The sequence below is a fragment of the Bombus terrestris genome, chromosome 13 (assembly GCF_910591885.1).
Source record: "Bombus terrestris chromosome 13, iyBomTerr1.2, whole genome shotgun sequence".
NCBI lineage: Eukaryota > Metazoa > Arthropoda > Insecta > Hymenoptera > Apidae > Bombus > Bombus terrestris.
The window spans coordinates 10,434,305-10,461,568 of NC_063281.1; the positions used below are offsets into that span (position 1 = coordinate 10,434,305).

General features: G+C 39.2%; 2 protein-coding genes across 6 annotated transcripts in view; one reads left to right on the forward strand and one right to left on the reverse strand.

Annotated features, from left to right (window-relative positions):
* The window catches only part of LOC100651932, a 41,566-nt gene extending 35,181 nt beyond the window's left edge, over positions 1-6,385 (forward strand). For all 3 annotated transcript variants that reach the window (XM_048411258.1, XM_003400204.4, XM_048411259.1), the window contains exons 13-14: positions 134-271; positions 3,210-6,385. In XM_048411258.1, coding sequence (XP_048267215.1) covers positions 134-271; positions 3,210-3,443 — 372 coding nt within the window. In that variant the 3' untranslated portion in view covers positions 3,444-6,385. The remainder of the gene's footprint in view (positions 1-133; positions 272-3,209) is intronic.
* Positions 6,386-6,434: 49 nt separating this feature from the next.
* LOC100642383 (LHFPL tetraspan subfamily member 2 protein) lies at positions 6,435-24,131 on the reverse strand. Of its 3 annotated transcripts, none has more exons than XM_012315636.3 (6): positions 23,918-24,131; positions 8,009-8,185; positions 7,499-7,774; positions 7,302-7,415; positions 6,831-6,993; positions 6,435-6,752 (listed from the first exon to the last, which is right to left on the reverse strand). In XM_012315636.3, the coding sequence occupies exons 2-5, from the start codon at positions 8,133-8,135 to the stop codon at positions 6,851-6,853; spliced, it is 660 nt and encodes a 219-aa protein (XP_012171026.1). In that variant the 5' UTR covers positions 8,136-8,185; positions 23,918-24,131; the 3' UTR covers positions 6,435-6,752; positions 6,831-6,850. The 3 variants fall into 3 exon arrangements, with proteins under 3 accessions (XP_012171026.1, XP_020721944.1, XP_003400257.1); XM_020866285.2 differs by adding an exon at positions 8,288-8,462 and having other exon boundaries at positions 6,435-6,993; XM_003400209.4 differs by having other exon boundaries at positions 6,435-6,993.
* Between the last annotated feature and the right edge of the window lie 3,133 nt (positions 24,132-27,264).

The following is a 27,264-nucleotide window of genomic DNA, read 5'->3' on the forward strand; positions in this document are numbered from 1 at the left end:
ATACTCATGTATAAACGCTTAAGAGTATCTTATCTCTGACAACATTTTATTTGCAAAATTATAGATAAATCGAAACATAAATTAGTATATATACATTTATATACATATATTGAATATTCCATTTTTGTTGTAGAATCAAGTGCCTGGCGAGGAGTTCCCAACAACGAACGAGGATTTGGCCGGCTTCTGGGACATGGTGATGCTGCAGGTGGTTCAAGTAAACGAGCTATTCGATCAGATAGAAAAGTTACGCAATTCTCAGTGGCAAGAGGTATGTTCAGTTTCTGTTCACCCTCAGACAATCAATTCCTTGAAGCCTCCTGGGAAAAATCTTTATTCTCACAACAATACCGATAACGTAACGCCACCTGAATTGTCTTCCCGTATATCCTACTCGCACTCTGTTCCTAATAAGCGTGTACGATTCGATGATGCAACGTTGACCGACCCGGAAGAATCGAATCAAGTGAAAAAAGATTTCTATATCCCTCAAGTACCTGAATATGTAGAGCTTGAAATGCGTTTATGCGACGATGCGTTTCAAGTTCTAACCCTTTCCAAAAATTTAGAGGAACCTGAGAACTATTGCGAAGATTATGAAGTAGATTACGATGAAAGTAATACGTTTCTTTTTGAAGATATAACTGAGATACAGGCGATAGAAAATGATAGTTTTCCTCTTAAACCATGCACTTCGTACGTCATCAATTATGTGAACAGATTACAGCATGATATAAGTCCATTTTACTTTGAAAATTGTAAACAATCATCTTCTGATTTGTATCTTCGTGATGACTTCTTCGAGAAGAATATTTCACCGAAATTTCAAACGATATTTAGAAAAGAAGATGACGAATTGAAACAGCAAAAGCATGATCATTCTTTAAGTAAAGGACAGAATAATTATTCAGAACTGTTCACAAAAGATACGCAAAAGGATATAAAAAAGAATGAAAATAATGCAACCAACTTGAAGACTATTTCTTCATCCAGTAAAAGAATTGTATCTGCGGATAAAAGAATGGGAAAGGTTCGACCGAAAGCTAAATCCTATGGTTCCACAGGGAGAAATCTGAACCAGGAGATCCAGATAAAAAATGGTCGAAGAACAAGATCGCATACTCCAGAAAACAGGCCTCGAAAAAACGATTCAATCAAGTCAGGTATCGGCGACGAGCAAAAGTCTTGTAATTTAAAGCCAGTCATTATCCACAAAAGGGGCGAAGAGAAAGTTCCTACTCCATCAAAAATTGACAAGTTTCCTTATAAATCTTTCCCTGCGCATAAAGGAAGTGTTAAAAAACTTAGGCACAACGTCACATTTTCAAATGACATTAAAGAACTACCGCCAACAAGAAAAGATATTTCATCTGGTGATTGCAACGCTGTGAACATGACAAAATCATCTACAAAAAGTTTATTGCATGCGAAGCCAAAAAAGATGTTAAAAATGAAGAATGCGAAAAAATTGAGTCATAATTATCATGAAAGGTGTAATCTCTCTGTCGTAAGCGAGGTCTGGTCGAATCTCGATTTTGTCTATAGTAATAAAAAGTCTCAAAGGAAATCCGATGCATATGAAGGAAATTGTACGTTTGCTGGCACGTGGAGCGTAAGAAAACAAGCAAAAGAATTAAGAAAAAAGCAGGTAGAGAAATTAAGAAAGGATCGGATAAAGGAATCCCCCCAAAAAATCGAAAAAGAAGCAGAAATTTCATCTGTAATATCCGATAATATCTTTTGGAGACTAAGCGACTCGAAACCTTTCATTCCATTGTCCCCAGAAACGCTACGCCAATTAAGACAAATCTATAATGTCGAAAATTGTTTGTCTTCAACTATGAACAAATCTGAGAAACTAGAAAGGATGAAGGTTTATGACAAGAAAAGGAAACAAACTTTCAAAATCGTGGAGGACGAATCTTTGAAAAAAATAGTTTCTCGCGGAATCACGTCTAATCTTTTGGATAGTCGTTCGGAAAATAATTTTTTTAAACGATTGGGCACCCAAAATACAAATTCTGTAAGCTTACAGGATAATTTCGAGACGGCAAGCGAAACGCTAAATCCTATACCCGAAAGTCACGATTTTTCCATCCAATGTATAAATTCACTCACGAATTTGGTGCCCCGTGTGGCGAACAATAAAAATAAATCGACTCTCGTTATAAATAATATTACAAATAATATTCCAACATGGCCAGCCAAAGATGGTGAGATACGGAATTTTCTCTCTACTTTAATATCCTCCATAAGTTCCGAGATTGTGTCGAAAGTTACGAAACATAGCAGTTCTAAATTAAAGAATCGAATAAACATCAAAAAACTAAGTTATGGTGTAATTACGAAAAACATAAAATCTAAGTCTAATGCCAATGTAAACGTTATCATGGATATTTCGCAACATGTTCCTTCAAATTTCGTTTCTCGTCGTTTACCAAATAGAAAGAGTGGAAAAAGTATTATATCTACTGACCTCGACAGTTATCTGCCATTGAAGAAAGGCTTTCACGTGAATCGTTATTTAGAAGATACGAAATATATGCAATTATTTCCGAATAATATCAAATTTCACAGAAATTCCTCAAATACCAAGAGTTTCCCTATTAAAGTAAAACACGTGTGCACGTTTCTTAAATCAAATCGAACCCTTTGTCGATTATCGTTGTATTTGTACATGTACGGTATTCTGAGTCTTATTTTTATATTTCTGAAAATCACCGCCTGTGACGAATCTTCGTACTCACGTATTCTGAATCCTAGGATTTTGTATAATTTGTACTAATTGAATCATTATTAGCAGCGATCAACTATACCCTCTTGTGTTTGTGGAATAAAAGTCCTCTTCTTCCTCCTTCGGTATTTTTCCTAGATTTTTGTCAAAATACCCAAGTAACGAAGATTAAGAAAACAGTGCTAGAAAAGCTGGAAGAAGAAATCCGAGAAGGATGCTTTTTCTCTAAGTATGTTTTCCTTATTTCTATGTATCTATAGGAAATGTAAAAGTGCAAAATTGTATGCGATACATGTAACATGTACAGATATTCGCAATTTCCACTTTCTCCTTTTTTTTTTTACCTTTCACCTGTACTTCTTTCACCTCTGCAATTTAATTCCTAACATTTCTCAACTTCTGTCAGTCCTTAACATAAACGGTACCATTACTTTCCATTGCTAGTGCTTCATTACATTTGTAATATCTTTTGCAGACTGTACCAGAGAAAAAGACAGTTGCTTCGGCTCCGCAGAATGGCACCACTGCCAAACGTCGCGTCACGCCAATTCACAAACCAAAATCCACAGCTAACAGCGAAGCGAACAAGAAGGCAAGAGAAGCAAGAGAACAAGCTCGAAGGCAACTGATCGAAGAGAGAAGACGAGCGATGCGCTCGAAAGCTCAAAATTCCGAGAATACCGTGAAGATCTTCGCCCCCGATACGTAACGATAAAAAGAGGGGCGGATCTATTCAGCAATTCGTAGCAGCGTTTCCGGCGACGCTTAATGCCTCGAGCCCAAATCAAACCGCGGTATTTTGTATGCATTTTCTTAAACAACTCGAACCTCGAGCAGACTGACGATTAATTCTAAAAGCTTCTTAATTGACGATTAATACGATGCTCGTTGTTGCGTCTGGATCCACTTAATAAATAGATTAATGACAATTAAGCATCAGATTGCTCGGTATGGAGTTGATTATAAACAATAATTATCGATATGCTTCGAACTACAATCAAACTCGCTTTATGTCGTTAATAGAGTTGAGCGTTGTGGGACAGCATACGAGCAATAAGAGCGATTCATGTAATTGATAAATATTTAGTGCGATCGGTTTTTATAAGGATTGACTTTTAGTAAATATAAAAAGAGCCGGATCGATCGGGAGATTAAGTTTTTAACGTTTTAAATGTACGATATTTTATTACGATGTTTCCTCGTCTCACGCTCTTAAACGTTTCACTTCGATTTTGTACACGCTGTGATGTTTCGTGCTAATCTTGTTACGTTTTATAACAATTTACGCTGTCGTTCGATTTCTACGATATTTAATGTTCACTTTACGAACGGAATAGCACAGTAACAGTCGAGCATCTTCGGCTCTTTGTTTCTATTTCATGTTTCTTTTGTAAGATACTACGTCAAAGAAAATGTTACTCGATGAGAAAAAAAAAAGCAAATCAGAATAAGTGATTGGGAAGAAGATAAATCGTAAAACATCATTTCTCAATTTTCATAGTAGAAAGGAAGGGATAAAGACTACTCTTTGTCCGTTGAATCTTTTTTGCAAGAAAGCTGAAAAGTAGTTACTCGAGTAAAGCGGCCAGATCATATTTCTATATGGTATTTCTAGCGATCATGAGTAACTTATATTTATACGAATAGCATGAACGATCGACTATCGCTGATAAACGTTAATGATCAGCAAGATGAAGGTAGAGAAGTTTATAACTAATCGTGGAAGTTAGTCAAAACTTAGGAACTTAATGAACCTGGTTTAAGGACTGCAAGACAAGAGATATACTCGAGAAATATTGGTTGCCTTGAGCCAGGTATAATTTTTATCTTGTAGTTCATGTATATAATATTAACGATCGTTCGAAGAAAGCGAACAATCAACCGTGCTCGCCTAAGAATTTCTGCTTGCAAAACGATCGGGATCGGGAAAGATCGCGAGTTGCAGGTTAAACCAGAAAAAGATTCCTATTATTTTTACTATCTATACTGTTTCTGTAATTCTCGTAACAATTAATTGATATTATTATTTTAAACTCGATCGTTATTTTGATCGCATTAATACCTCTCACGAGGAAATCGGTTTCGGAAAAAATATCGTAGTTGTGAATAGATCTTGCGAATTACCTGACAGACAAAAGGTGAACGATTCTTCAGAAGAGTCCCTGCGCAAAAATCGTGTGGACCCACGTTTGTCTAAACTGACATTCCCGTAGAGACGGTCTCGAAACACCCGATAGTTTAATTCCCATGTTAATTTTAAGGTGTATCTGGTAGATAAACTGACGTTAGCAGATATAATTTAGAGCTGGCCCAACCAAAAAACGCGCTATCTAATTAAATAATCGGTATGATGAATGTGTCGCGATTTTCACGATGGTATTGACTAATATTCTGACAAATTTTTAATTCCATGCGCGTTAAAATGCAAAGAGAACAAAATAAAGAATAAAGCGGAAAGATGGAAAGGAAATTTCTCGAAGCGTCGTTCTGCTTACTAATATGCAGTAACGCGTATCAGTCTGCGTTATTTATTGACTGTTGATTCCCTTGGTGCCTTGATTATTTATACGTGTGTACATAAAATCGACTGACAACCGACGATTCGACGCGATATCGCGTGCGATCGCTTTTGATCGCCACGTGCCACAGACCCATCGAAAGACAACAAGCGAGTCGATAAATGAGAATGAAATGAAAACACGTTAGAAGCTTATTTCTTTAATTAGTTGGTGGGTTCATCGATCAATTTTCTTGCACAATATTCGCCATCATGGATAGAGAGACAAATAAGGAATCAGGGTCGTATAATTTTGTTCTCATTTATCCGTTCTGCCTAAAGACGAAAACAATTTTGGTAACGATTTATTTTAGACTTCTAGCGAATCCATCAGAATTTTCTATAAAACGTCATCCTGAGCGAGAAACGATTAATTTTTTTAATACATCAACCGTGTTCCGCTAGCGACTGTAAATAAGCGTGAGAGAATATTGCGTGGCTGAAACAGCGAGCGATTACAAGCAAATTAATCGTGTAATTTACAGGAACCGATATATACCGATATGTACATTGGCCAGCACGACAGAATTCACACATATTGAAACTCGTTTTTCGTACTCTGTTAGTTCTCTTCGTTCTTAGTTGCATCCTCGATATACTGTGTACAGTCCTTGTTTAGGGGCTCACCTTAATCCACACGTAGTAATTTATATTCAGAACAGTTCCCCGTTGCTTTTATAGGGACCCATATGCCACATAGCTTTTCAAGAGATCGATCCAAAGCGTATATAAGGATAATCGTCGTGACAACCGCAATCATCACGTTTTTCAAAATGTATTGTCTCTATTTTTTAATTCGCTGAAAATTTCACTAGAATTTGAAATTACGTCGTTCTTGAGAGAAATGTATCCTGTGTTTTTATCTCATGAGAAATCGAAACAGCTTTTCGGAAACGACAGGAAGCGCAAATTTTTTTACTTATCGCTGGGAAAAAGAATCGATGTCTGTTAAACGCGTCGATCATCGAACGTTCCCTTTCTCTTTTTTACGCGAATAAACAATTACGATTATTTATTTATTAGATACTAGTAAGCTGTCCATACACCTGTTCTCAATGAATTAATAAAAAATAATAGAAAAAAATGCAAATTTATTTTAGTAAAAAGAAACACGAATGATAGGGAAGTAGGAGGACACAAGTATTCAACAACATCCTTGATTTATTTCTTCCTTATACAATATTATTCTTCTCTTATATCTTATTTCTTACGAATATCTGTTTCATATACATTTATTTGTATAGAAATCGGCTGTAGTAAGCTGAACCGTACTTCTCTTAAAACAATCATAATGCTATAGAGATGAAAATCTGGGGAAAAATTGGCACAGAACAGATTCATTTCTGTGATAAGTACATATATATTGGATGGAGCAAAAGTTCAACGACCCCCTAACAAAGATCACTGACCTTGAACTTGATTTGGTCCCACGATAAATTCCCTTCTATTCTCTTGTCGCACCTGCCAACGTTTCGTTTACTTTATCGTTGCTCTTTTGGCAAAGATAATATGAATATTCCCAAAATATCAATGACGTACATTCCCCAGTTTTTCTAGTTTCACGCGAGACAGATCAACGTTTTGCCCTCGTTCATCTTGTCCTGAACTTTATCACTGGCTGTGGACTTTTCTGCTTGGCCGCTTATTACCGCACAAACAAACGTCAATCCAACCCCTATCACGGCGCTATAGAAAGCCCAACCTGGAACATAAAACGTTCTTTACCCTTTTGTTTGACAATAAATTAATTAAGCAATTAAAATAGGAAACGTCCCCTATTCTGTTCTATTCGTTTCATTTTATTTCTTGATTTATGTTGCTCTTATATTTTATTGTTATTTTCATTTTAAATCTCTTAATGTTGCTTAGTGTGGACAACAATTACAAAGGCAAAATCCATGAATCTTTTTAAGTCGAGTTTTATGCAAAGGATTTAATCTACAGCATCTTGATTGCCCACATAACCGTCTAAGTGTCTTGAGAATGTAAATAATTGTACATTTTTACTACCTAGAGAGCATTCAGCGAGGTAGAAAGCGTTAGCTTCCGATCCACAGATCCTTTGAACCCTTTCTGCGCCCCAGCCGGCGGGATACAAAATCATCCCCAGCAAATAAAATATTCCTGTTGGCAAGAAGCGAAGTAGCATTAGAAACTTAGAGAGTGATAAGCTGTTGCAAAATTGAAGTGTCATGTTGAAATATTACCAGCAATAACCTGCGCAACACCAGCCAGATTGAAGATGCTCTTTCTGCCGATGCTTTGCATGCAGCAGCCAACCAAAGCTGCCACCACTGTCATCGACATAATCGCCAAACCAAGGGACAGGAAGAAGTAAGAAGCTTTCCAGCAGTCTGGAAATACGGTGGAATCTGTGGCGAAGCCATCCAAGTTGAAATTTGCGCAGTGAGTCTTCTTTCCGTGTAGCCTGATGCAACGATTGAAAATTCCGACTGTTGGCGCGTAAAACTCCGTTCCATTCTCTAACAATCAAAAGAAAAAAAGACTTCAATCCTTCGTCTAATATAGTTCTCTGTTTAGGAACGAACGAATGATGGATAAATTGTACAAGAAATATCAACGAGAAGGTGATGGGGTCTCATCGAAGTAGACACGAGTCATTAATATTCCAACCAACGTTAAGAACTTCGTTGAACATATCCCACCCTTGGGCCGTATACTAACGACGTACGGATTAAATAAGAGAAAATAGTTACTCGTGTCTTTTATCTGAGGTCCAATGAGCCATTTTGGAGTGATGAGCCCCGATAAAACTGCCATTAACGCCACCAGGGACAGGAGCGTCCACAGCAAACTACGACTAGTGACTATCACATAGCACATGCTGCCGTTCAATTGTGGATCTATGCCATCCTTCAAGCTCTAATCTCCTCCTGCAACATTTTTCCCTCTTAGAATTATACTGACCCATGAAGAAAGGCAATATTTATTAAAAGAACCAATTCATGACAAGACATAACGACATAAGCTTCTACCCGTTCAGCCATCGGTCTTCAACATCACGGTTCATAATTAAAATACATCCTGCTAAATACAACGTCAGAATTTTGAGCGCCTGTGTATTTATAGCGACTGCAATTCTTCATAGTTGGACAGTATCAATTGTTAAGTGATCCCATGGGTAATGCGGCTCTTCTCAGAGTTAAAGCACTGGAAATATTTATACTACCAATGTTTTATACAAATTAGAATAAGAAGCTTAATAGAAAAAGATGAAGAATTGTAAAGAAATAAGGAGATTCATGGCTGATCAATTTCTAACATGTAATTTTTAATTTTTATTAACCATCCGCATGTCAACGACCGCGTTACTTGTGTGACGATCCAACACTGTGAGCGCACTTGGTGCAAATTGGATCAAAGTCGATCGTGTTATAAGGCAAGGTTATATCATGCTTATCGCGATTCAGTCGGCATCAGGGGTCAACGATTCGGCGATCAGGCCCAGAGACTTTCAGGCAACTGCGCAAGAATAAATGCCACTCACATATATTTCGGGGAAACGTTACGTATGGCCCTTTTCCCGCGAACCAAAGAACAGCCCGGCATTAAAAGTGAAGAGTCGTAAGCTTAGCCATACACATCTTCTTCTCGTTTCTTTTCTCTCGCGTTACCGGTTCCGATTTTTTATTCTGATTTCGTGAGAATCGTAAAGCCGTGCCCGCCCAACAAAGCATCCTTTTCTTCCGACCCCTCGTAAAACGACGAGCATGTTCGCGCGCTGATTCGAATCGACTTCGATCGGAGAAAAGGGCAAGAAGAGGTTTCTTCGAGCTACCACGGCATCGTTATATTGGAATTCTCGGTTTGTTTCAGTTTGACGGCCGCTTGACAACTCTTCCGGCACATCCTATTTCAAATGTTTCTCGTTGGATCTGTCGTTAGAAAAAAGAAATCTTTGTAATAAAACTGTCGGGAAATAATTTGTAAGATTTAAAACCGGTGATCTCAACTTCGAAGACCAAGAAGATTTACGTAAGACACTGCATGATTGATTGTGGCCAATAAGAAACACTAATTGGAAATGTATGAAACAAAATTACATTAAAAATGTGCTACTTGCCAAAGTATGGTATTAAAACTACGTCATAAAATCGGTACGGAATATCCGATATTACGAAGAAAAATTTTCGTGGTAAAGGGCGAAGCAATTTTTCTTCGCTCTATGAATACATTTGAATTTGTTTGAAAATCTGATTCTACTCGACGAAGGCTTTTCGTGTTTTAATGTGACCAAGAACCAAGGCTAGAAAGATCGATTGGAAACCTGCCCCTCCCTCAGAACTGACCTATTTTGCTTTCTAACTTTAGATCGACCTAAGTTTGGGACCTGCGGATGATTTAGTGGGCGGTGGCCCTTCGTTGTTGAACGTATGCCGTTCTCCGCGACCCTCGAGATTTTTGATCCCCTTTAAACCCGCAAACTTAATCGCTTTCATTCCTCAGCGCCATATGAGCGATTCTCTTTGATGTAGCCGCAACGTGGCGAATCAGTAGGGCACGATGTGACGCGTTCTTCGTATGGAAAAGGATCTCTTGGTTGACTCCATTCTCTGGGCTATTCTTTTATTCCTGCGTCGGAAGGCACAGAATTTTGAGAAGCGAGCAACAACGCGCATACATAATTCTAAAACCATATAAGGAGAGAATTCTAGGATTTAGCAGCGACGTAATGAATTTTTATGATCTTTTTCTTCCACGAGTAAAGATACGATTTGCCATGATTCGCGATCTTCGCATTGAAAGATAGAACAAACAACGCAGATTTTTCTGTCGTAAAAATGAAAACAGGTGATATTTATACATGTACATCGATAGAATAACAGTTTGAAGAGGACAAATAGCGAAAGGGAAGAGACGCCGAGTAATAATTGCGTTGCATCGCCCTGTGGAGTAACGTGGGGAAGCAGCGATGTTTAATTAAATTCGTTTCACGCTGTACATCTGCCAGTTTTATTTTTATCATTTCTTGCGCGCGACCTCCTCTAAAAGCACTCAAGAGGCCGGGTTTACTTAGGATCGCCCCTTAATCGCTGTTTGTATTTATACTGTCTTCGAGTTTCGCGTCGGATTTAATGAATCCCTAACACCGGAAACACGTTGATTCACCGCGGCATAGAAACTCGTGACCTCACGGAGCAGCGGCATTGCTCCAACTTGTTTCAACATCGAACATCTGCCGTAGTTGTAAAAAACATGTGGCATTAATACAACCTCTCCTTCTTTCGTTATTAGGTATCTGCTGTTATGATGTTGAAAATGTTTAGCATCCGCCACGTGACATTAATAAACCGCGGTTTGGCTTGCAGCCATTCGAAGTTCGGAGAAGGACGGACGAGATAAGACCGATCAGAGCTTGCATGTAGACCGCCAGTCGTTCGACCGACAACTTCTCTTATTTTTATTTTCTTTTTTTCCACTTTAATCGTTGCGTTCATTGTTGTGGGTTGCCACGCCTTTAGCGAATGCAGTGGGGCTCCATTGTCTCGACGCGAGTCCCCTTTGCTGAATTAATTTTCGATGTTTAATTCGTTGGAAAGGATCGGGTTAAAGTATTGGGCTAGGTGGAACGAAATTCTAGTCGATCGACCAGCCAGGTTTCTCATCGAATTATAACACGTTCGCTAACCAGGCACACGTGCTTCACGATTAATTTACATTTAGTTCTATGCTCCGACTTGATCTCACATAGCTATGTACGATGTATGGTATTTCAAGTTAGTTGATATACAAGATGAACAAGAAATTGACGTACCAGAAGTTAACGTAAAATACATAAAGATACGTGTTACGTAAGTTTTACAAGCGAGTTGTAACGTGAATCTCTCGATCATGTTGATAGATCCAAGGAAAAATGATGAAATGTCGAATATCGAGAAGAATTATCGAATATATTATACAAAGGTACAAGAAACGAAACGTGATCTATAGTGAACATTTTCTTCCATAGTCTGTGATCGTGAACGTGTTAAAATTCCATAGAATTACCAGGGGAAACAACGTTAGAAGTCTCAGTTCAATTTCAGTTTACTCAGGTAAAGCAAAGTGATGAATTAGTAGAGATGAATAAGATTTCCGCAACATTGGTGAGCTTCTTCGTCGCCTCGCGCATCACGGAATGCGATATCTTTCCTTTTCTCTCTGCTCGTGGCCCTGGACGAGAGGCTCCGACCATTAGTCATCCAGCAATGGGTCCTCTGTCCGGCAGCTCGTTATCAGAAAGGCGTAAGTCGACGGCCAGTGCGAACTTAACACTCGTAAATTCAAATCACACGTTTCCGGCCCGTGGACGTTGCTTTACGAGCATTCTTTATCCACGAGAAACCGGCGGAATCTATAATCTTCTATTTTTAAAAACATCCTTGTAAGAAATACGAATCTTCTGCGTCTTTCCTATCTTCTACTTTCTCGCGTGTAATCATAAATCGTGAACACGTCGCAAACATTTTCCATCGTCAAACATTACTCGCTGTTTTATAGTTTACCATGTGAAATCCATTGAGAGATTAACACGTTAACAACTTCTGTGAAATCTGAAACAATCGAACGTTCGATTACAGAAACACGAGACACCTACACGTTGCATAATCCAGCGACGACGTAGACCATCTGCAAGGCAGCTGTTGGACAGGTGCTCCCTTACTTCTCCACTCTCTTGTTTTCGTCCCCTCTTTCCATCGACAGATCCTCCCAGGCTCACCTTCTTCTTCTCTCTCTTCTTCGTTCTCCTCTTCTTCTGCTCCCTCTAGTTTCATCTTTTTCTTTTACCTGCCTCCTCCTGGCATGCACACTGTCGATTTTATCCAACAGTAATTTATCGTGATTTCAGCCGATCGCGTTCGATTAAATATTTCGGAGAGACGATTCCGCGAAGCCTCGCTGTATTTTCTCCAAAAATCGTATTCCGGATATTCTGGTCTACGTTCACGATTCAACAATTTCTTCGCTTCAAACAGAATGTAAAATGGAGTATCGATTTTAGTCCATCGAAGAGATGTTTTATTCATTCTTGAAGATTCAGTGGAATGTGCCATAAGATAGATTGCACATGTTCATGCAAGGTTATATTTTTGTGAACACAACCAGAGAAATGGAACCTACGCAGAGATCATGTTTCGATATATGCAGTACACATAGAACGAAGAACCGATTATGTGCCCTGAGCAAAACTGAACACACACCCTTTAAAATAGAGCAATTTTTTTAAAACTGAACCAGACGACTTTACTTTTTGAGAAATTAGAAGGTTTAGTTTACTAGATGATATGGGAAAAAATTGTAGTAAAAGTGTAATTGGTCGGAATTTCGAAGAAAGAAGTAAAGGTCACTTTTGCAACTTTTCTGTCTGAGCCTGTGATGAAAATTTGAACAACGCACTTTGTAGATTTAGTCACATACATGCTGAATTAATTGATATGGACAGATGTAAGAATCTGTACACAGATTTTAGGTCGCCGAAAATCGCGAAGGCTGTGACTAGATTTTCATTCTGGGCCCAGATAAAAACGTTGTAAAAAGCGACGTTTGCTATTTTCTTCGAGATTTCGATCAACTGCAATTTTTCCAGAAATCTGTTTGCGCGCTGTCTAGTAAACTATTGCTAAAATAAAATCAAGTCGTTTGATGGAATTGTAAAAAGGTAATTCTGCCTTAAAGGGTATACGTTCACGTTCGCTCATTACCGTACACTGTACATGTTTCGCGCGTTCCCTCTTCCATTTCGTCGATTTTTAATTCAAGGTTTCGTCGATAGCGGATTGCCAAGCTGAATTCCCTTTTGTTCACGGGCAGATTTACAGTTCCGTAGAACGATTTGCGTTCCTGGAACAGCCACGCCTATTACCATGAATCTCTTTCGAAAAGGCTACGGCATTCCACGTCCGATGTATCGTTTTTTAAAAATAAAAAGAAACAAAGTACGAAGTGTTGCCTGTATTGTAACGTTCTCATCGGTATTCTTCCACTATTCGACTAAATTAATCGTCATTAATCTCGAAACCTCGTCCAACCACTGTCCTCCCTTTCTCATTGACTTCTATTGATTTCAATTCGATTACATCGAACCAAAAGAGTCGTTGCATAATTCACACGCTGGCCATTCACGCGTGCTATGGTTACCGGATGTTCGAGCAATTCGTTTTGCCGAATGTAAAGGGTTAAAGATCAATGATCGACGCGTATCAGTACGATCAGCAGGAAGTACACGGAGTCGACGATATTACTTCCGAGGCGAAATCCTATTTACGACGGCACCGTGATAACAGTTCGATGCTAGGCGCCTTTCCAGTGGAACGACCGCCAGGATAATTAAGGTACCACGAGCAAGACGACCAACTTAACGGTGATTTCCAGCGCATCTAGCTAGGCCCGGCAATTAAGATAATCGCCGATCGCGCGCTCCGACTACGCGTCTCCCTGGCCACGCTGTCCTCTTCGTGGATATCGATACCTGGAATTCTTTTGGAGCTTTTATTCCACTCGATTTTTCATCGATATCGATCGTCGTTGTCCGTCGCGGTTGGTGGAAACACAGGTAGATTTGAAATTAATCCAGTGACATGGCCAGACGTGTGCAAGACAAATAGAATGCAAGTGAAACATGCTTAGCCCTATGACAAGATACCGCCGTATTGGCAAAGTTTGAAAGATGTTTGAGGATGTGTATAAAAATTAGAAGATATTTCTGAAGAACACGTGCTTCGCAGAGTTTATAACACAAAATATTTAGATAACCAGCGATTTCTTAGATTAAGACGCTCCAATGTAAATTCACAGAAAGAAAATATACATAACTAAACAGGAATTTCGAACTTCGTATCAAAGTTTCAATAAATTCGGATTAAATGCCAATGTTAATGTAACGTTTCGTATTCCATTTCTTTCTTACTCTCGTCGTACAATTTTACGAATATTAATATGGTATATAAATATAATACACGCGTAACTAACGATATTTGAAACGTTTCACGTTTGCGATCAAACAAATTCTCGTTTCTCTAAACCATCCAAAAATTATCAACCGCTGAAAGATCTGTGATACCTACAGATTCTACAGATTCTACAGAAAAGCTTCGTTTGATTTTCTGTTTCCCTTTCGATCGAGTTTCCATTAACTTGCTGCTCGCAACACGCGGAAGGTTCGCTTAGAATGTTGGTAACACGTCCAGTAAAAGATGTTAGAATAAAGATGCTGCTCATGCGTCTATTTTTCTCGCGGCTGACGCTTTTCATTCCCTCTCGCACCCAGTTCCCATCTTTCCTGCCCTTCCTTCTTCCCTCCTCTCTTCCCATTTGTTCCTGCTAGCCCCGGCTGGTTCGAGACCAGCATAGCCAGTCGCTGTGTCATCGAGCCTCGATACATCATAAATATAAATTGATTTCTGGATACGTGTTGGTACTGTTGGTACAAATGGGACTGCGTGCGAGCCGCACACGCGTCCGCGAAAGTCGTTGGCATACACGCGCGGGCTATAGCTGCGTTTCGGAATCTTAATGCGCCGCGAAGGAACACGAACGCCAAAAATGACGAATGACTTGTCACAACGAATTTCGCAACGTCCGATTCACCGACTAACTCGTCACTTTTTATCGATCTACTCCTTCTTGTGATTCTTCCACTTATTCTTTTTTTTTTTTTTTTTTTGTTTCTATTATTATTTTTCGAGGGACAACGTATTTAGTATAGCGAGGCTAGATTTTCATTCTCGAGCGATTTTTTTCCTGCACGTTGTTACAGCGTGAATACGCCGTGCAGGAACAGGAAACGGTGCGCACGTGGAGACAAAATAAATGGACCTCGTCGTTATTAACGTGTGTGACAGTCGTGTATCGAATGTATAGGTCGTGTAAATCCCAAGACGTCCACAGGCTTGCGTTGAAACGCAAAGTGGTCGTTTCGAGTACCTCCCACGGAGTATAATCAAATAACAAGAGCGCACAGCTCGTCGCATCTTTGCAACGACGAATGATCTCACGCAAGTAGATATTTGTTTCTTGAAAATGGAATATTAAATCGCGTACTTGTAGGATAAAATTAAGGGGTTAATAAAAAGCATGATCGCTCGCTCTCTTTCGTATTATACGAGCATACTGAGACGGCAGTCGGCGCGCGTTAATTTTTATCTACCGTAAGTAAGTTCGTGAATTTCTCCGTACGATCCAACGAACTGCTGAAACTAGCGGCAAAATTCGCTCGTCTGCGTTATACTTAAATGCATCTCTCTGAGTAATATAATTTATTAAATTGCAATAGGCGCGCAATAATCACAGCTTGCCTCGGTGGAAGTCGCAAGTGGGCATTTCCTGAAGATCGCGATAAACCCGTCTGCGCAAAGTGCTATGAACTCGGGGAACTCTAGATAAATCTAAACGAATCGCGTGATAAACCTCACTGTGTGCATCGAAATATTTAAAAACCGACAGATGCTTTAAATTCTTCTTCCCTTTCTTCTTCTTTCATTTTTTTTTCTTATAGAGGAATGCATATATATATATATATAAACGAGGAGTAGGAAACTATCGGAAGGAAACGCAAGTTCTGTCCCCAAGGTACCTTTCTTTGGACCTTCGTATAGCTTCTGATTCCCTGGAAACGCATTAACGAGCGATTACGAATCCATTCCAGATCGTTGAGATTGCCACGGGGGCTCGTTTTCTCGGTAGAAGCCGCCAACAACGCTGCTTGCATCAGAGCAGCCGGTTGGAAGATTAGAATGCACCGTGCATTCGCTTTTCGAACGACTTGCACGCGCGTTGCCATCACCACGAACAGAGCCACGAGCAGAGTCCCCGACGAGCCTCAGGATCACTCTCGGTTTCTCGTTGTTCGAACAACGTTCTGGATGAGAGCTTCGAACAAATTCAAATATTCTTATCGCGAGAGTCTTTCAAAGAGACTTCTCAACGAAAAGAACGCATAATTCAGGGGCCGGACTTAAGTTCACGAAACTCGAATCTTCGACTTCGTCAGGTCTGGAAACTACGGAAACCTGGACTTTGATCTTACAACACACACACAGTTTTATGTTTGTACATTGTTCTTTTAATCTTTGTTTTAGAGCGAATCTTCATCGAAAGCCCGTACGAATAACGTACCAATCTATCAAGCCTATCTGTTTGGTTCATCCAATGGAACTACTTATAACAGCGATCTAATTGTTGTAGCGTACATCAGACTGCTTTGTCGGGTAGAATATATAGAGATTAATGATCTTTTAATAGTTAACCTTTAACTCTTTGTAATTTTGAAGCAGTTATAAGAGCTACATAGTAACCAGTCTGCGATATTTATGCATCGACAGAGAATGGAAAGCCGCAGAGTGCAGAAAATGCATATGGTACGATAAAAACCAGTAGAATATCCAAGTTACAGATGAAGCAAATTTCTCCATTGATTCTGTTTGTTTAACACTAATCTTACCCGGTCCGGTTAAACAACCGGTTTCAAAATTTAATTTAAAATTGAATGGTCGTTGTTATTTCTTTCGTTCGTTTCATTCTACGTAAATTCTCATATTAACACAAATTAAGAAATTGATTAATCAGGTAAGAAGAAAAATCGTGACGGTAAAAATAGGAATTCCCATAAAGAGTCTGGTGACGACGACTCGGTCACTTTGGAACAGGGATGTATATTGGCTTTCTTTTTCCTGAATTTATCATTAGAAAGCAACTTGAGCAAACTTTATTGGAAATTCTTGCAAGAAAACGTGAAGAAAATTGGCCAGATCGAAGGTTAACGATAAACGTCGGTATTATCAACCAGACGACTGATTTATCGTGTTAATCAATTAGCGACCTAATTGACGTATCGTCACGAGCGTTAATTAAGAATTATCATGAAAATCCATTTGCGTGTGACCCAGTTTAAGACCGAGAACGACAACGCGTTATCTGCCGACAGAAATCGGGGTACTCCCCTTTGTTCGTGCAGCTCCTCCTCGGACACGAGTCGCCCGCATTCCTCTGTTAGGTACGTACCAGGAAAAAAAGCGGCCAGAGCCCTCCTCTTGGAGGGGAAAAAAAAGAAAAAGAAGGAAGAAAGAAAAGGTGAATTTACAGGCAAGCGTGGCCGTAATGTAGTCAAGCCTGCCAGTTCAAAGCGAGCTCGCGTACGAAGACGCGATTCGATTCACGCTTTGAAGCGTGTACTTACAAAGAGCTGCAGGATGTTGCGCCGCTTGCAATTATTTTCCGCGTCTCGTTACTCTATTTTCAACCATATTACTCTATTTTAAAGCCGCTATAAAATTTCTTAACGTACTGGTGGCGACGATCAGCGATGCGTCTACCGATCCCTCGAACCATCCGACTTGCCATAAATTTCTCAATTATTCGAATAAAATCCACCTAACGCTAGAATTACATAGCCAGAAACGAACGTCGTGTTTTCATAGATATTATCGAATTATAGATCGCTTTGAAACGTTTCTTTTCAGTATTTCGTACGATTTTACTATCCGCTGTATATTCCGCGCATTTTATGGATCGAGCGTTGCAAAGACCGAAGATATCCAAAGAGCTACGAACGCGACGACGAGATCCGACGACTGTTGGCTGTTTTTGGTTCGCTCGCTCGTTAAGTAAATCGGAAACGGGGATGAGAAATATTTAAGACTCAATGAAATAGAAAGACAGCTGTCTCAGCTCGTGTGTCGCGCATCCATGCTTATACGTGTACTTAACTCAAATTCATTCAAGCAGAGTGATATCATCTTCATTGGAGAAACCTCAGCTGATGTGTCGTGTGTCTCTGTATCCATACGTGTAATTTAAAACCATTGAGATGTGGCCATGTTTGGTATCTCATTGGTATATCATCGAAGAAGCTGTCAGCAACGCGAACCTACGTATATATCAATCCGTAAAATTCTTACGAAAAATCACGATTCCTCGTTCGAATCGCTTCAGTATCGCTACTGTTAAATTCAATATATAGCTTCTAGTATTTCTAAAAACGCTACGTACCTTGAATTCGAGTTAAATACCGGTGCTCGCTCGATCAAATCTACACAGTGTCCCAAGTTTAAACGGCTAAACTTCACCGGTATGTTCTACGACTAGAGATGAGAAAATGATATTATATAAACGTAAGTGTTGTATTAGGTTGTGCGAAATGTTTCTTTCGTTTTATAAACAAATAATAGACGCACAATGTTTCTTCGTTTATATTAATTTATCGAATTATGCACGAACGTAATAATAGAAATAGAACGAAATGGATCATAGCTAATTCAATAAAATAATATAAAACAGAAATTGTTGTTGATCTCATCAGCTCTTAGCAAAAACGTTATAGCAGAAATATGAAACCTGAAAGCAATAGACCAACATTATCGCGAAAGGCGAATTGGTCGGAGAGGGCGCGTTATTATTTGGTCCGCGAGATCGCCAGATCTTGCAACATTACGGATTTTTATCCGCAGGGAACAGTGAAAGCGATTGTGTATCGTACAAGAGTCGATTGGCGACAAGAACTAATAGAAAGGATTGATGGCGCGCATTCGTTGATCCGAAGCAAGATAAGCATGAAATTCGGAGAACGACAAACTCAATTTCCGTACGATGCGAAGCTTACGCTCGAAAAGGGGACGGCATTTTGAAATGGACGCATAAATCAACTTTCTTTTCGGTGTAATAAGACGTTTGAGGGCATATGTTCACGTTTCATCTTTTTCTTCTTTCTACTCGTGCAACGTGTTTTGGTGAAGCTCGATCGTTTGAACTTGCTACACTCTGTGTACAGGGTGTCTCGTTTTAATCGTCGCGCGCAAATATCTTGCGAACTATACATCATTCGGAAAAGCGTTTCAAAGAGAAACTTAGTTTGCTTGGAGGAAGAGTTTTCCGCCACGGTGAGAAATCTTATCTAGGTGAACGTGTTTTGAGGATCCCGAAGTAACCTTTGTTTCTTCAAATGGAACTATACACATATTTTACATACCATTCGATGTATCTTTTAATTTCTTCTACAAAAAAGTATCAAGGAACATGATTAGTTCGGAAGATATTCTGTCTTGAATCTTGTAAAACTTATCGTACGAAAGACGAGGAAAGATAACGTAGTGCCACTCGATTCCATAGAATTCACATTGAGCTATCTTTTAGATTAGGCGTTTTCAGATACAGACACTTCGATACCTTTCCGTAGAGAATTAAGAACTGCATCGTATAAAAAGAAAACGTATAGTTCCATTTAAGAAAACTACAGATCACCTTGAAATCTCTACATAGATAAAACTTGTGACCATCGCAAGATATTTCCTCCGAAACGAAATAAGTTTTATTGCAAAACTCTTTTGACAATAACCTTCCTCGTGTCGATTAAAACGAGACACCCTCTGTAAACCTGTAAATCTTCTACGAAAAATTACAAATCGTTTCGGTAGTTTCGTTATTAAATCATTATACCGTGTGGCACTGCTGAAAACGTTGCACTGGTCGTTCCTCTCTCAAGACGCGAATACCATCAGAGTTTGATCGGGAGGCGCGTGAAATGCAATTTGCAAACGAGCCGTATATTTAACCACACGTATACGACGATACACGATTGATGACCAGAGTACATATTTTCTTCCTATATGTATATATATCGATGACGCATCTCTGTGTACTCACAGAAGCCGGTTCGAATAAACGCGCGAGCACGTACACTCGAGCGTGTATCAACGTTGAAACTGTTGAGACACGCGTATCCACGCTTGCGAGGGTAATATCGAAATACTATCGCTTCCCACGCGAGAAGGAGCCTCGATTCTGTCTAAACGGCGTCCATGCGTTCGCCTGTATTCACGTGCGTGCGTAAAAGCTGCCTTATTGGGAAGCTTTAATGGCTAGACCACGGCCAAGAGTACGTCGAGCATACTTTATGCCATCGACCATATTTGTCCTACGATTCATATCGTGACAGCGAAAACGGATTCGGTAACGAGTCCCTTTCGTGAGCTTTCGCAACAGCTCTGCCGATCGTTCTAACGGTTCGATATCGTTTCGTGCTCTTAATGGTACAGAAGATTATGCAGCGTGCTCTCATCGAGAATTAGCTTCCAGGGGAATTCCTATCGTCGTTATCCTCTATCCCAGCGTCTCATTTTGCGAAATTTTGATGTTAGTTCGTTGCCACGGGACAGTTAGGTTGTCCGAAAAGTATCTTCCTCTCGCAAACGTGTTTTTTACAACAGTGCACCTTCGTACAAACGTGAAACCAAGTCTGCGAAATGTCGCGGTGTTTGTCTCGACGGAACAAGATAAAATAATATAAAACGAAAAACGTTGGGCCTCATAAAACGAAAGAAACTTTTCGGACATCCTAATAAAATAGTAATTAAATTGACGCACGTGGAATATCGTTTGTTCCGAGTTTCAAGCTGATACCAGTCAACAAAGTTTATCCAATAGTGGAAGATTATTAGGACCATGTTAAGAAAGCGGACATTTATTACAAATTGTATCGAGTTGTATCGAATCGAGGTGTTTTTAATGGAGAAGAATTTAGACGGAAAGCTTGCACGAGGAAAAATTTCTGTCACACTTTTTTGCGGTTTATCGGGACGTCTCGTTCTTTGCAAAGAAATTCCCATGTTAATAATAATTTCAATCTTTTGATAACAGGCAACGACTACTAGGGTTTGGTGCACGTATGATATCATTCGTTTCTTCCTAGAGATAACTTCGTTTAGCAGGCTTGCAGCTGAGAATTCCAGCATTTTGCACGTTTACGAATTCGACGATTTAGCAAGTCGAATTGCAAAGACTGTATCTTTGTGAGAACATGTCCCTGTCTCGGAGGAGGCGTTATTACATCGTAGAAATACCTTTGCGGACTGTTTCGTTCAGCACGTAATAACTGTCATAGCCAATTGCAGTACAGTATGGTCGAGAGACACGGTCCTCGTGGTCCAGAATCCCCGTGGTTTACCAGATCGTAAGCAGATCTTTGAATTTCGAGGTTTACTATCACGATGGCACGCCGTCTGCTAAACGGAAACACCAGCACAGACGTTCGCTGAGATCTTCGTGATACTTTCCTTCTTTCGATAAGCATAAACGTGGAGCATATGGTAATCTTTTTTGAAAAGGTGAATCTATCGAAGCAACGAATATCTGGACCGAAGAAACCATAATTTGAGTTCCGAGACCCGCGACGCATTTTGTTCCTCGATAAGCAAATTGTAGTTTTGTAAAAAATTAGAATTATCGAATCGAACAAGATTTGAAACTAGGAAACTAGAATTTTATGAGCAAACAGAGGCATCGAGACGCTGAAGATTTAAAAGCAAGAGACTGGAATCTTTGCCGGAAAGGCGGCGGTATCGAGCCAAGAAGGATCCGACGCGAAGAAACTGCACTTTAACGAAAAAGATTACACAGGTTTCTGTGCGGTATTTGACACTACTGTTACGCGAAACATCCTCGCTATCTCGTTTCACTGACAGTCGAACGCGTCGTCCAACTGCTTGCGAAGTAATTTAACCGTTCCGCTATGGTGATTTAAAAAAATTGAACTTGAGAAACAGGGGGACGCAGCCGCAGACGGGCAAAAAACGAATGACCGAGGCGATTAATTAATCGTTGTCCTGTCGCTTTCGTTTAAGCGTAATTCGTCTCAATTTAACGGTTCGCTGTTCCTCAAAATAAATTCATTAAGAAAAACGACACTCGAACGACTACACGCCGGATACGTAATTTGAAAAATTAAAAGCGCTTTTCGATCGTGATCCTTTCTTCCTTTTTTTCTTTTTTTCTGTGAAATTACGATCAGGATAATGATTTCGTCGCGTCGTGAAGCTGTTGCGCGCGATAGAGCAAAAAAGAACGGGAGGGAAGAGCCGAAACCACCCTACGATGCATAATTCATGGTGGTAGGTCTGGCTTTATGGCACACCCTAATGCCTCATGATGTAAACAGTCGTAAATTAATGCAATTGGCCAGAGCTGGTTCACGTGTGTGGTAGAAAGAGAGAAACGGAGGAATAGATACATTAACATCGCGTTCGGTGAACTTCGCGCTTCCACACTTGGCAAATTCAAAGATTGCACAGCTTCCACGCGCCTGCACCGCTCTCTGCGCTCTATCCTTCGCTTCCGGTACCTAATTGGTCCCATTAAAGAGACGCAACGACTCGTTAAAGAAAACATTAGCGACAAGTAACAGAATATCGTTGAAATTGTTCGTGTCATTTGAATATTTTAATTTCCGAGGGCTGTGCTTGTTTTAATTGAACCCTTCAGAAGCCACATCGATCAGAAAAGTGCAGGGAAATGATGTTATAAACGCTGTTTCTTATTTTTAATTTACGTTGATATTTACTATTTACTCGTGGAACTTGCGGAATTAAACTTATTGGTTTCTTGAGAATCGAATATCGATCGTGTATTTATGTAATGAAACGAAGGAAATGATCAGAAACGTATAGAAAAGCGATGTTACGAACGTTCTGCTTTTTAGATTTACGCCACAATTCACTATTACTTGTGTCATCTTTTCGCGATGAATGAACTTGCCCAACTGAATATTTGTTTCTTGAGAGTCGAATATCAATCGAGTATTTACATAACGAAATTAAATAAGCGATAAGAAGCAGAGTCGATCAATTTATCTTTGGAGAGGCTCGATTGTAAGACCGTTTGACTGTCTAAGGTATAAGTCAAAGAAAAAGATAGATTACTCACTCATCCACGACCCTATTATCTACAAAACCTGCAGAACAACCTCAAGACACGTAGCAGTCTTAGACACAGTCCACGTAAATCGTATTCGAGCACATCTTCTAAGAGTCATCCGTATCGTCGATAGTGTTCGCATTGTATTTCAATATGTTACCTTGTATTCGTTATTTATCACGATGTAACATCAAGGAGCCGAATTTACCTAGTTACAAGTTCAAAAAACGTATTATATTTTATCCCATCGTAAATTTATTAATCGCGAGGATTCAATTCAGGAACCAAACCGAGATTTCCTATACAGCCAGGTTAGAGTCGGATTATGCGAATCAAAGAATCAAACTTGTTCGAAAGATTATTAAGTTCTTATTACAATTTCATTTTATTATTATTATCCTGAGTTCAATTTTGATATAAGATGTATATACTTATTTATATGCCGGTTTATTTATGCCGGTTCTGCTATCAATTTTGACTATGAAACAAGTATGTACGCATATATAAGTATGTAAATGCACATATAAGCTAGCTTCCTATCGTTTTCCTATGGCAAATATTTGAACAGTTTCATATCGTATCAAATTAAAATAACAATTGTATTAAATGAAATCCCGTGTGGAAATAGTTGAAGCATTTCCAAGTTGGCTGAGGGGCTGTATCAATTGTTTCGCGTCCAAAGTAAAATCAATTGCATTTGGCTTTAAGGGATCGCGTGTCATTCGAGATCCGACTATCAATGGGTCCGTTTTGCATCGCAAAGGACTCGCTCGTTCTATTGTTCGCTTCTCTCGATAATTCAGCTCCAACAGAGTGTAAAAGGAATAAATATTCAATTACCGGACACGTATCATCCACTTTTGTTGTCCCCGGCTATGCAAAGTCGCGTGAATTTCAATGAAACGAAAATCCAAACAAATAAATCTCACGGCAATTTCACTCACCTCCGATCCGTTTCCTGCCGAACGTAAAGCTCGATAATGACGAACGTTCGCACTTGGTTACTAGAGGAAATAGTTATTAGTCAGTGGCTATTCGTGGTCGAGAACGGAACTGTCAAGCGGCCGTTTCTCCTGTCAAAGGCCTCGCGTAGCCGACGCTTTTTTCCTGGACACGGAGCTGCGCGGTCAAAGCGCCGAGCTGAACTGAACCCGAGGCGGCTCGCGATCGCCGCTATAACGCGTGGCGATCGTGAACGCAGACCTGTTTGCTGGTGGGACGCGGGGCCTCCTCGTGTTATTTACTTTATTACGCTACTCGTTGCAAGGTTCGGGGAAATATACCGTCGAAAGGCAGTGAAATTCTAGCGGATTTTCTACGATCCGCAGTTCTTGTATCTACGACGAACAGGCTCGTGATAAGAATGAACAGATTCTGTGAATCTTTAGGTAATAACACTTCGATTTTAAACCATCTTTGAATCTTCCTAGTCGTAAGCTGAACTCGCTTGATTTACGTTAGTGGAGACGATATTGTAAAAACGATGTAGATTTTCTATCGATCCTTGGAATCCAAGCGTCTTGATATTCACGAACGATAGAATTCTGCAAATTTAATAACTTGCATCGCACGATAGATAAAAAAAAGTGGGACAATTTGATAAGCAGTTGTAATTAACGAGGACTGTTAATGACAAAGGAGCATTTCTCGTGATTAATATCCTGTGCATATTTCGAAACGAGTACAAGATATTATCGTGATCACCCTTTTAACGAAAGCCTGGCGTTTACGAACCTAATCCCATAAAATCGTGATACAGGCCGTTAAGCATGATGTCAGTGCCGCTTTCCGTAGTTCCCATTACATCCCGCTACCAGAAATCGCTCGATACTTTCGTCCACGCGGCTTTTCATCGTTTTCCATCCACCGAGGGTGTCGCCGTGGCATCCTTTTGGCGTCCGATTACAACCATCATGGGGTGGATGGTTTATGAGAGGGTATTCTATAGCCTTATGGGGCTTAAAGGCGCCAGCATTTATGGATTTACCGTCTGGTGTAATGTTTCGTCGTCCGGAGAATAATAAACAAAACACTTAACTATAGCGTGATATTTTATGGTTAAATATTGAGACAAAATGCTTCGATAGACGAAATACACTGCACGATGATATATGATCCATTCTGTGTTGATCGTAATATCGTTTTTGCTATAGAAAGTAATCCAGCGTTTTTACATTGAATAATTTTCTAAATTTAAATATCGTTTCGCTCTATATATTTTAGGACTTTATCATATCGATCTTAATATTTCTAAAACGCGGTGTAAACTTGATTTCATTAACAAATAATTTTTCTTGTTCGATTAATAGTAAGAAAACTGTGCTTGGTCGAAGAACGAAATTGATAAATAAGTTTATGTACAGAAAGACACTGAACTAATTTCCACGTTTAGCTTTACAACTATTGAAACTGTATATTATTTGTTGTACTACAGACGTACGTTTGTTAAGCTTCCAAAAAATTCGACGTTCACTTGCTGGTGGCTTTGACAGCAGTTGGTTTTAACCTGACTAATAAAACTCGTGTTAAGAATTCTACGAAATAAAGTCATGGTAGATAAGAGGAGCAAATACACCGCTTCTGCTCGAGATAAAGCGTCGTCGATTGGAGGTAAATATTTCAATATTTATATTTATATTTAGCAAATATATCGTTACGTGGTTACATTAATAGGAGACACAACAAGGAATTTGCATGAAAATTTTACGAGCGAATTTTTAAAACACGCGCACGAGTATAACGTGTATCCCCTGCCTAAAATTATAGTAAGCGTTTCCTTAAAGTTCATTAACTTAATAATAGTTTCTTAATAAGATCAAGTGCATCGTTTAACAGTAAATTATCTTAAAAACAGCAGATTACGGATTTTCGTGTGTCCAATAGTTTATCGGCAACATCCGAAAAGTAATCGCCTCTAAATTCGAATCAAAATCCGAATAGCTGTAAATCTTCATGGTAATTTGAATATTTTAAGACTCGAGGACGACGGATCGCCAATTTTTCATGTAACTTACCCAAATAGAAAACTCGTGACGCCAGTGAAAATTGAAAGCAAAGATAAGTATCTTCTGAAACGAAGTTTTCTTCTTCTTAATATAATTAAATAACCTACGGATATTTATGCAAATTAATAATTTTGTAAATGCAACTGTAAAAGAACGAAACTTGAACAACCATCTACGAAATATTATAGGAAATATTCTGCTTTGGATATTTCATATATTTTTACATACTATGCACATTCCATGCAGTTTGGCATTTTTGAATCTCTCGTAGACGCATAAAAATCCGCAGTTCTGAAGTTGAAATAAGCGCACGTCCTTGAATTCATTTTTACTTTGTTACACGCCGTGAAGTATCCATCTGCTTGTTAGATGCACTGAATTCTACGATGCATAAATATAATACTATCACAGTATTGAAGTAAACCAAATAATTATTCGTTTACAATTTACGTACCACGTTTACGTTCGTCGAAGAAATGATCGGACATTTTCATAGATTGCCAAATTGCAATATAAATGCGTTCGGTGTTATGCAAATTGCGGAAATGGTGACAAATATCGGATGCGTGCAAGATTTGAATTTAGACATGAATCCAAACACGCAAGAAAACTATCATTTGCTTTGCACGCCTGGAGGAAGGCAAGTATTAGGTCGTCCGGAAAGTTTCTTTCGTTTTATAAGCAAATAATAGACTCACAATGTTTTTTGTTTTATATCAATTTATTGAATTACGCGCGGACATAATAATAGAAATATGACGAAATGGATCATACGTAATTCAATAAAATAATATAGAACAGAAATTGTTGTTCGTCCATTATCATCTTATAAAACGAAAGAAACTTTCCGGACGACCTAATAATTTATAAAGTGGCGTGTCCAGAATTCACTCTGACAGATAATCGCGTTTAGCTTGAAATATTTGTCACTGAGGCTGTGCAAAATAAGTGATAATGGCACGAGGAAAATTGCGCACGAATTACGATATCGTGACCCACCGAATAATCCCAAATTAATTATTCTAAATCTGGCAAATAATCATATAACGAAAGATGGTGCAGGCGATCTGGGAAAAATGCTTCGAACGAACAGGTAACTTAATCTTATTTCTATATTCCACTATTCTTATTCTTCGTCTTGCGGCTTGTACCGGAACAAGAATTGCATCTTGGGCGCCTTTAATGGTATTTTAATTTAATTTAATCGCATTTAATCAAATGCAAGCCACATGTAGTGCATCGTTGTGGAAACTTCACGAAAATATGAAATTTCGTATCCCAAAAAA

Excerpts from the sequence above, each read along its gene's own strand:
- LOC100642383 (XM_012315636.3), bottom strand. The coding sequence starts at position 8,135 with ATGTGCTATGTGATAGTCACTAGTCGTAGTTTGCTGTGGACGCTCCTG. Across the intron at positions 7,775-8,008 it reads ACCTCAGATAAAAGACACGA|AGAATGGAACGGAGTTTTAC; the intron begins GTAACTATTTTC and ends TTTGATTGTTAG. Across the intron at positions 6,994-7,301 it reads CCTCGCTGAATGCTCTCTAG|GTTGGGCTTTCTATAGCGCC; the intron begins GTAGTAAAAATG and ends TTTATGTTCCAG.